Below are 10,773 nucleotides of genomic sequence, written 5' to 3' on the forward strand. Positions count from 1 at the left end.
CAGAGCCAGCAGGAGGCCAGGCAGTGCAGCATCTCTGAGTCAAGCCCCCCTCCTGCAAGAAGCAGCTCCAGTGAAGATGGGGCACCTGTGAGCCAGGATGGCCCCAGGCCCTTTGTGCACTGCTCAGGAAAGGAGGGCAGGCAAGCCTTGCAGACAAGCCTGCTTCACTCCTTCTCAATGCCAGCGGGAGAGCTTTCCCGGGGCTGTGATTCTGCTCTCCCAGTGACCCTGCGCTGCAGAAGCTGGAGCTGGACCACTGGGGCTTCTTCAAGCCCCATTCTCCTGTCCCGCCCTTTGCAGCCCAGCCCACGAGTATCTTTTTCCTAAGGGAGAAATGTCCCTTCCCCTCTAGTGGTGCAAGCTATGGAAGCATCGTTGGAAGAATGTTTGCAAGGAACATACTCAAGTCCAACTGCACACATCCTTGTTTTTTTATTTTTCATGAAGTAGCTCTAGGGTCTACAGTTGTTGTTGTTCCTCGCCATCTTCCCATGAACCTGTACTCGGTACACACATGTGTACTCTGGATTTCCCCAGTTGCTCTGCACCTGGAATTTGATGTAAGAAAACGGCCCGGGAAGCTCCTTCTGTAAAGAAATGAGAGGAGCCATCATTACACTGGTGGCCAGAGCCACAGCACATCACTGGGGCTTCTGACAAAGGAGGAAGCAAGGGCAACCACATGTCCCCTTGCAAGGGCCACGGAGGAGCCCTCTGTGCTTGGAAAGGAAAGGCTTGGCCCTGAAGGCTTGCTGAGCAGAGCATTGCGAACCAGAGGAGCTCTGCTGCCTTGGCAGCCACAGGATGTGAGGGTCCCACCGAAGGCAAGATGTCTGCCATCCTCACTCCCACCATCTGCCCTATTGGGACTGTTTCCCTTCCTGGTCCCCTTCCCATTCCTGCTTTCTCTGTGCTGCCTGAAGTAAAAGGAAAGCCCTTAAGGTGGAGCAGCTGCATCCAGCAGCATAGCAAAGCCCCATTTGCTCTCCTCTTGCCATCCTCCCCACAGGAGCGAGGAGCATGGAAGACCAGGGGCTGGCTGGGGTGATACTCTGCACTCTTTCCTCCGGGGACTTGCAGACAACCCTGCCTTCTTCCCAGGCATTCTTTTGCAGACAGCTTTTGCAGTACCTGCACATGGAATGTCTGAGCGATCTCCTTGTGCACGTCGTAGGTAAATGTTCCCAAGAGAGTTTCTGCCTTTGCCTCGTCCACTCCCTCGAAGACAAGAGACAGAGGGAGTGGGTCAGGCTCCATGAGGGCACCAGGAAAAGAGCATGCTGAGGCTGAGCCCAGGAACACTTCCCCACCTCCCTGGGCTCTAGCAGTAGTCTAGCACAGCTTAGGGTAATTCTAGGTCAGGGTGCTTTAAGCACATGCTCCAGGATGCTTGGGCCTGAAGCAGAGAAGCCCCCAGAGGCACAGAACTCCCACATACCCATAGGGGATGGGGTGCTCTGCAGCAGCCAGCCCCAGACAGATGTCTGAGAGGAGCTGCCACAAGAAGCACATTTCAGGTGTGGCTTTTCCCTTGGGCCACCCCCCCGAGAAGCACAAGGCAAAGACTTACAAAGACAGTAAACTCTCGGGGTGCACTGCTGACCTCCCCAGAGGGAGACACTGCCGCGGAGATATGCCAGACGGTGAAAGCTGTTGGCCAGACGTGCGCAGGCAGCCGGATGACCACATGGGCCTGAGATCCCTGGAAAGGCCAGCAGTTGCCAGGGGTAATACTGGGCTGAAATGAGAAAGACATGACCATCAGCAGGAAAGGCTGTGCACTTGGTCTGCCAACCTGAAAGCAAAGAGCTGAACCACAGGTCAAGCATTCCCTTGTCATACCTGCAAGATTGTTGATGGAGGGTTTGCAAAAAAGAAGGTGAACAGAGAACGCATCCAGGTGATCATGTCTTTCCCACCATAACTCTTGGATGTCCTCTCTTCATCGATGGTGGCACCTGACATGAAGGTGGACAGAAGTTACTAAGGCAGCCCAGAGATTAGGAGGAGCAGCAGTGCATTACCATGTATTTCTCAGGCTTGAAAGCAGAGCTTAGCAGAGCTCAGGGCAGTGCCATATATAGAGGGATGTTGGGGATACTACATACCTGTGGACTCCAGAGCCCAGTCAGGCATCAGGACATAGTTCTCAAGCACCTTCTTAACTGCCACCTCTGTCAACTGCAGAATTTCCTGGGGAAAAGAGTGGGACTGATAAGATGGCAGTGAACACAAAGACACATGGGACAGTTCTGCATGAACACCGAGTCCTGGCACAGAGCCGAGGAGCATCTCTGTGTCAGAAAGCCCTAGGCAAGAGCTGTCGGAAAAGGTGATGACTTTGCGAGTGCCAAGAGGAAGCAACAGGATGGTGCCCAGAAAGACAGCAAGGTCTGTGATCCAGCCCCAGCACCTTTACCTGCGTTTGCTCCTCTTGGACAGCATGGTCTTCGAGGACATCTCTCACAATCTGTAGTACATTCCTCCTAGCAGCATACACCTGAACCGCTTTCTGATTGAAGTCCTGCATCTCCTGCTTCACCGAGGCCTGTGAACTGCTGGAAGCAAAGGAAAAGCAGGTCTTGACAAGCAGCTGCCAGCCCCTGTGGGCAGGCTCCAAACACCATGCAGAGAAGGGTGCTATGGGCTTGGGTCACCCCACATCCCCCAGCTCTGTTCTTTCCTCCAGCTTACAGATGGCTCCCTCCCACCACCAAGAGGGAAGATCAAGATCCCTGGACACAAGGCAAGGGCAGGCAGCACGAAGCCGGCTGAAACAGCTCCACAGAGTGTGTCCCTTTGGAAGAAAGCGGTCTTACCCCAGTAGTTCCTGCTCAGCTCCACGAGGCCAGGACATCTCCTGCAAAATTAACATACCCCACAGGCATGAGGATCACTGCCAGGGCTTCCCAAAGGAGACTACCCTAGGTAGAGCTGGAAGAACATCCCGCTGCTTTGAGTCACTTTGGAGAGACCCTGACCCAAAGGTTGGGTTCCCTAACCAGCCACGTTCAGCAGAGGAGCTTTTGGGTCTCCATCTGAACCCCCCAGCCTTCCAAGAGGCATGCAAGCAGCAAAGGCACCTTCTGGCAAAGTGCTGCCTTCTTCAGCCTGCCGCCCTGTGGAGGTCACTGGGGAGCTACCCTGTGCTGAACCCCATCAAGCCACTAAGGAGACTGGAGGATGAGAACAGGTGCCCTCCCCCAGCACCACCCCAGTGCTGATGGGCATTTCTGACCAGGTGCCCAATGTTCTCAGGGAAGGCAGGAGGGCAGAGCCAAGGCCTTTGCAAATGCTGACTTCCCCACAGCAAGAGGCACTTACCCCCAGCGCATCCTTGAGCCAGGTCACTGCGCCACACAAGTAGCCAAGAGCTGTAAGTCACATTGTCAAGAGATGATTATTTTCCTCAGGAGCTGGTCCCTCTTCCCAGAACTGAGAGAACCATTTTTGGTCAGGGATACTCACTCAACAGGATGGGAAGCAGCAGGAAAAGGAGCCTCAGGCCCCCTATGTTCTTCCGGTAGGTGTTTAGCTGCCTAAAAGAGAAGGAACACTGCTGTTGCCAAAGCCCAGGGTTGGGACACCTATTTGACAGGGATCCATTCAGGAGCTCTCTGGGCTACTATGTTCCATGTGTGCCCAGCACAGCTGCAAGGCTGAGGGCCCAAGACCTGCAGGTCACTGAGAAGGTCTGGGACACAAAGACCTCTGGGCCTGACACAAGGACAACAGCCTGGCCCTGCTTGGCTCTCCCCAGAGAAGGGTCAGGGCTGTGTCCCTGGAATGGGGTTGCTGTGCTGCAGAGCAGTGGTGTAGAGAGACCCCATGCTCTGGGGTTGCTGCTGCTGCCGGGAAGCCAGGCAGCACACAAGGCTTCTGGCATGATCCCTCCATGCTCTCTGGGCCCCCTTGCTCCCAGCTGCCCAACCTGTCTGGCATCTCTGCAGACTCAGCAAACTCTTCAACCACAGGGAAAAGCTCTCTCTCCTCACGAGATCCAAGCACCTCTTCCCTATGCGATACTAGCCGCTGAAAGCACTGCTTCGCACTGCTGCCCACTTCTGCAGCTTGGGGCACTGATAGAACGCCAGCTTGATGACGTCACAAGGGAAAACTGCTGATGCCCATGACAACCTCTGGGGGACTGCCCTGGACGCCTGGGACAAACAAACCCTGTGGGCCACTGGGAGTAACTGAGCCCTGAGGCTAAGACAGACCCCTGCTGGGGGTATCTTGGAACCCCTTAGGGAAACCCAGAACAATTCTGTGAACCACTGGGAACCCTCAAAGGCAACTGAGAACCCTTCTGGGGCAACTGAGGCTTTTCAGAACCCATGAGGGAAACTTGGAACCCTGCTGGGGGTAACTGGGATAAACTGGGAACCCCTCAAGAGCCTTTGGGATGTTCCTGGGGGGAAATGGGAGTACCTGAGAACCCCAAAAGGCTACCAAAACCACGTCTGGGGGTAACTGGGATAAACTGGGAACCCCTCAAGAGCCTTTGGGATGTTCCTGGGGGCAAATGGGAGTAACTGAGAACCCCAAACAGCTACCAAAAACATTTCTGGGGGTAACTGGGATAAACTGGGAACGCCTCAAGAACCTTTGGGATGTTCCTGGGGGCAAATGGGAGTAACTGAGAACCACCAAGAAGCTACCAAAAACCATTCTGGGGGTAACTGGGAACCCCTGAGCACAAAAAGAACTGTGCTGGGGGTTAACTGGAAACCCCAAGGACAACCCCATGCCCATCAGGGAACCCCTCAAGAACCTGTAGTAGTCCCTGGACTACCACAGTAACTGGGGTAAGTGGGATGTCCAAAAGGCAGCTGAGAACCCTTATAGGGGTAACTATGAGTAACTGGGAACTCCCATGCTCTGAAGAGCCTGATCTGGGACAGTACATGAACTACATCAAGGAAAGCCCTTCTCAGCTGCTTCATAAGGGCATTATCACTGTAGAGACTCTCATGGAATCTCTGTTTATCTGTGTTTCAGTCTGACTTTGCATGTCAGATGAAGATGTTTTTTTTTTACTCCTGAAGCCATGAACTCCTGTTTTCCTCACCCACACACCTGCCTCAGTCCTGAGTCTGGATAAAACTTGCTTTGCTGCCTGACTTTTTCCAGTGCATTTGCACCTGTCTTACACAGGAGGTGTTTGTCTTGCATAGGAGGGCATACTGGTGACTGTAGTATCTGCCTGGCAGCAGGAACTCCTTTTCAGTAGCTGAAACAACGCCATAGCTGTACACCAGACTTGCCAGGAGCTGTTTCACTAGTGACTTCTGCATGGTCAAACCGAAGACCAAGGGACCCTGCTTTGTACCTGAGGCTGAAAGCACATTTACTCATCACTTTGAGCAGCTGCTAAGCCAGAACAAGAAGTTCTTTCCTAGCCACACAATAAATACATATTTTTTAGCAGCAACAAAACCAGATTTCAACAAATGTCTTTTAAAAACAGATAGCATTTCACATCCCTCTTTGATATTTAGCAGAGGTAAAAACTACTGGGCTTGCAACCCTGTTAGTGTGGGGACCCTAAATGTTGTGACCACACCTGTCAATGAAGGGTTGCATAACAGTATAAAGAAAATAAATGTCATGCAGAAATATCATTAACCAAAGGAGCCTTTTTTTTTGGCACAGGAACATTCAGAACCGTAACAGTGCTGCAAATGAGGCTGTCCATGGAGGCCATTCATTCTAGGGTTACATTCACCACCTACCCCTTTCCTTTGAGCCATCAGAGGCCAGACATATTCACCTTCCCATCATGCTGCAAAGCCCATCTCCCCTTTTGCTGGGTGCTAAGTGAGAATCAAGGTGTAAAGGCTGCTGCGTGGGACACTGGGACTCTTGACCTGTTGTTATCTGCAGGACTTGTGTTAGTCAGAGATGACAGAGTGTGGGAAGCAGGTCTGCTATCACAGCCCTGCACTGAAAACCAGAGGAACTGCTGCAAAGTCTGGAGTAGCATGGAAGACTGAAACCATACTATTTGAGGACAGACTCTCACAGTGTCTCATCATGTCATCTCTTGATTCTTGAGCTATTATCTTTGAAAGCCATCTAGGTAGGCATTACCTTAGGAGTAAAATATCCCTGCAGTGATAAAAGGGGGTTCAGAATCTGTCTTAAAAGCTGGCTTTTCAGCAGTGCTTTGGGATTACAATTACCCTGAGTTTAAACAGTGGCTACAAAGGAGCAGGATGGGGTTGAAAATACAGTGCAATGCAAAACAGACATCCCAGGACTAATTGCCATTGGGGTAGTACTGAAACTGGAGGTCGTATAAATACATCAGTTCAAAGTTGCACTGTAGAGGAAGTGCCCTGCCAAGAGACCCATGGGCCTAGTGTCATGCTGGGAGGACACACAGGGTCACTCAGTGTTCAGCCAAAGATTTCTACATCGCACTCTGCTTGGCTGTCCCATGGAGGACATAGGAAAATTAGGACAACAAAGGGGGAACAGCACTTGGAGTCAACAGAGCCGTCAGGCAGGGGTGCACAGAAACTTGCTCCTTAGGCAGCTGTTATGCATGGGGAGTGCAGCTGAGGTATGTGCTGCAGAGGGAAAAAGGTGTGGAGGGCAGGGGCCACCACTCAAGGTCTCCCTCTGCCTCAAGCAAGGTGAGAAGGATGTCTGAATTAATAGAATCATAGAATAGTTAGGATTGAAAAGGATCTTAAGATCATCTAGTTCCATACCCCCTGCCATGGACAGGGACCCCTCACACTAAACCATGCCACCCAAGGCTCTGTCCAGCCTGGCCTTGAACACTGCCAAGGATGGAGCATTCACAACTTCCTTGGGCAACCCATTCCAGTACCTCACCACCCTCACAGTAAAGAATTTCTTCCTTATAACCAATCTAAACTTCCCTTGTTTAAGTTTGAACTCATTACCCATTTTCCTGTCACTACAGCCCCTAATGAAGAGTCTTTCTCTAGCATCCTTACAGGCCCCCTTCAGATACTGGAAGGCTGTTAAGAGGTCTCCACGCAACCTTCTCTTCTCCAGCCTGAACAGCCCCAACTTTCTCAGCCTGACTTCATATGGGAGGTGCTTTAGTCCCCTGATCATCCTCATGGACCTCCTCTGGACTTGTTCCAACAGTTCCATGTCCTTTCTATGTTGATGACACCAGAACTGCACACAATACTCTAAGGGAGGTCTCAAAAGAGCAGAGTAGAGGGGCAGGATCACCTCCTTTGACCTGCTGGTCATGCTTCTTTTGATGCAGCCCAAGATACAGTTGGCTTTCTGGGCTGTGAGTGCACACTGCTGGCTCATGTTCATTTTCTCATCGGTCAACACCCCCAAGTCCTTCTCCACAGAATCTCTTCTTTATGTTCTCCAGGCTACTACTATCTATACTCCTAGCACCCACGTGGATCACTACAAGTGGGTAATAGTCAGTGGGGCTTACTAGAGCAGGCAGCCTCTCTGCAACATCCCTGATCCCAGCCCCTGGGAAGCAACACACCTCCCTTGAGGCTTGGTCAGGCCCACATACGGGTGCCTCTGTGCCTTTCAAAGTAGAAACTCCTACTACTACGACCGGACGCTTTTTCCTGGTAGCACCAGTAGAGATCTTCTTTCCCAGTGCATCAGCCGGTTGCTCGTGGTGTGTTTCCTCATCAGCCTCCTGCAGAACTGCAATGCAGTTCTGGGTGAGGACAACAGATCAAGGAGGAAGCCCCTTGCTTTTAATTGGCCTCTTTCTCCTTTTTTGTTGTTTTTTGTTGCTGTTTCCCAGCTTTCTGGGTTAACACCCTCCGTCTCTCCTCCATGAGCTGCAGGGGACGCTTGAGGCCCCTGCACAGTTTGGGCCTGGAGCAAGCATTCCTACTTTCTCTCAGCTCCCCTGACATCTTGCATTGACAGCGTCCCGCAGCTCAGCCCTGCTGCAGGAGGACCTCCACCAGGGAGCACCGGGTGCAGCCCTGCCCATTGTGCACCGTTCCTTCACCAGACCAGTTCAGGCACTCGCTACACTCCGAGCTCTGCACTGCAGCCTCCCCTCTCACCGGCTCTGTCTGGGTGCCTCAGCTGGGCACCGCCGGGCAGGCAGAGCACAACTCCCAGACCGGCCCTGCTCATACGCCGAGTGCTCACCAGCCTGCGCAAACTGCCCGCGAGAACCCCCCCAACCCGCCCTGTTTGTCCGCCATGATCGCCCACGCTCCCCGGGGCAGGGTTTTAACGGCTCAGGGCTGGTGCCGCCCCTCCTGGCTCCGCCCCCTGTGAGCCCCTGCTCGCCTCAGCTGAGCTGCCGGCTCCCGGGCAAGTCCTGTGGAGGACTCGAGGCTCCCGGGGTGGCTCTCGCCGCTCTGAGTTGAGGCTCCTGGACGCTGAGCTTCCCCCTGCTCCGGTGTTGAAGGCGTCCTCTCTCGAGATACTCACCTCAGCAATTGACCCACTGAAGCACTGCTGAACCACGGCTCTGGTACTGGCAGCAGCACGAGGGACCACCTCGCATGCAAGACCTAAAGTTAGGTCTTTTTTTCAAGAGGTTTTGTATGGGTGCTGGTTAGCGCTGCTAACACAGCCGAAACAGAAATCTGGACAATTCAGCTCAGATTTATTTTCCCACTATATGAGCAGTTCCACTTTACTGTCTATGCCTGACTGCTGTGCAAAGTTGCGCAGCACATTATTCCAACTTCTGAGGCATTTCTCAAGGTGAGGAGCTTGCTTCTGAGCCACCATCCCTCCTTCGAATGGTCACCAGAAGGCCTGATGAAATGTACTGGCAGGTGCAAAGTGTTCCCACTCTTGCCTGAAAGGGTCTCTTCTAAGGACTGAGTTTTTGTATTACACCCCAAGCATGATTTCCAGGCTGTATTGCCACTCTCTTGTGACACAGGGAAAGTTTCCGAGCTTTCCTTGCACAAATAACAAATGTGCCAAGTCTCACAGTGCTGGTGGGTAGATTTTTTTTCTGGCAAAAGCATTAGACAGAGCCAGTGAAAACAGGGGGGACCACAGGTAAACATTGCGTGGAAAGGGATCTTCTCAATAGACAAAGGAGACACTCCTGAAGCAGAACCTCTCAGGGAGTTCCTTGGCTTGAAAGCATTGACACTTCCACATTACATCTTCACACACACATATATACATACACATGCAGAGATATATTTATACACATATATTAATACATACACTAATGACTACATATACACATGAATGTGTGTGTATATGTGACTGACTGCCTTTGTGTCTGTGCATATATAATTTATTACGTTGCACTGTATTTTTGACATTTGTTACGACATCTATAATTTGTGGTCTGAGAAGGCTGAGCCATGAAATGTGGTGAGCCAGACTGTTTTGAATGTCTTCACTGAAAAATAGGGGGTTGATTTAACAGAAATTTCACCCCAAAAAATTATCTTGAAATCAGAAAAGAAAAAAAAAAATCTCTCCTTTTTCAGTTTCTTACTTTTCATGTCCCAAGGGGAAAGCATGCTCTGTTGCACACCCTCTTTCTCTTTTTTTTAAAAGCACTTGCCAAAGGGCAGAAAAAGCAAAATCTAAGAAGCAGACATAGGATTCGGTCTTGGCTATTTTATTTCTCCACTTTCTTCTTTTATACTCTTTAATGAAAATAGGCGGTAATATTTTAGGAGTAAGAGAAAGCTGGCCTGCCAGTTTGTTTTCTTACCATCAGAATGATATCATGTTTTCCTAAACAAAATAATTCACAAAAAATTTCCAACAAAAGAAAAAGTCTCTCAGTTTTTTTTCCATTATATGAGTGTTTACTGAGCTGCATTGCTGTGAATTGCTCCCTGCCCTGACTACCAAGGAAGACGTCACAGGAAGCCCTTGGATGAGCAGGACAAACACTGGACTTGAGATGAGAGGCAAGGTTCCTGGCATCCAGGCATCCATCATAAACAGAGGCATCCAAGGGACTTGCAGCCGAGGCAAGTGGTGATTGTACGTTTTCCCATTGTCTGCTCAGGTCTTCGTATCTTCTTCCAAAGGAGAAAAATAGAGAACTGATGAACATCTCTCAGGTTCCAGCCTGGTTCTTGGGAATTAAAAAACACAGACCTCTGTTGCTCCTGGATGATGGGAGGGCAAAGATACACCATTTGTAAGTACTACAAAACAGAGAGCTTTGTGGTCATTCTGGGCTGAGTTCTACATTGTTTGGGGTACCCCTGAGGATAGCCCAACTCCTTCACAGTGATGCTCTCTGTTGCAAAGGCAATGCTATCAGCACCAGAAAGGACTCATTGTGATTCTGGGAAGTGAAGAATTACTTAAAAATTATGCAATCCTTTAAAAATCCCAAAACCAACCCTTTGAACTAGGTGAATTCCTCCCATATGTACCGCAGTGTAGGAGGCCAGAGCAGAGGACAGGCAAGCATATGTCCCTCTCCCACACTATCAGTAGCATTTTAGCATTTGTGCTTTTAACCTCGGAACAGTTCAACCATATTTGTGCAGGAGGTAGAAAAGCACTATACTGATGAAGCTTCGATGAATCAAAACCCTCTGTGCCATCAGGTAATGCAGAATACAAATATCCCTTTAAAAGAAACGATCCAAGAAAACAAATGAGAACAATGTATAAGTCCCTTCTTTCATCAAGAAGAAATACATCTTCTTTTTTTTTTTTTTTTTAAACTAATCCTTGTGTATCTAAAAGCAGAGTTAGACCAGGTCATCTCACCTAAGACCCCTTCATGCAGATACCAAACATTGCCCTTGTAGCTCAATAGTTGTGTACTGGTAATATCTTAAG

At 50.4% G+C, this 10,773-nt stretch overlaps 1 protein-coding gene across 1 annotated transcript; it reads right to left on the reverse strand.

Annotated features, from left to right (window-relative positions):
* Positions 1-452: 452 nt before the first annotated feature.
* LOC106023436 (sperm-associated antigen 4 protein-like) lies at positions 453-3,524 on the reverse strand. The gene is made up of 9 exons (XM_034074220.1): positions 3,469-3,524; positions 3,325-3,374; positions 2,820-2,860; positions 2,420-2,558; positions 2,109-2,193; positions 1,843-1,958; positions 1,571-1,738; positions 1,132-1,218; positions 453-587 (listed from the first exon to the last, which is right to left on the reverse strand). Exons 3-9 carry the CDS (start codon positions 2,855-2,857, stop codon positions 453-455), a joined length of 768 nt encoding a protein of 255 aa, XP_033930111.1. The 5' UTR covers positions 2,858-2,860; positions 3,325-3,374; positions 3,469-3,524.
* Positions 3,525-10,773: the final 7,249 nt, after the last annotated feature.

This window comes from Melopsittacus undulatus, unplaced genomic scaffold (assembly GCF_012275295.1).
Source record: "Melopsittacus undulatus isolate bMelUnd1 unplaced genomic scaffold, bMelUnd1.mat.Z mat_scaffold_677_arrow_ctg1, whole genome shotgun sequence".
NCBI lineage: Eukaryota > Metazoa > Chordata > Aves > Psittaciformes > Psittaculidae > Melopsittacus > Melopsittacus undulatus.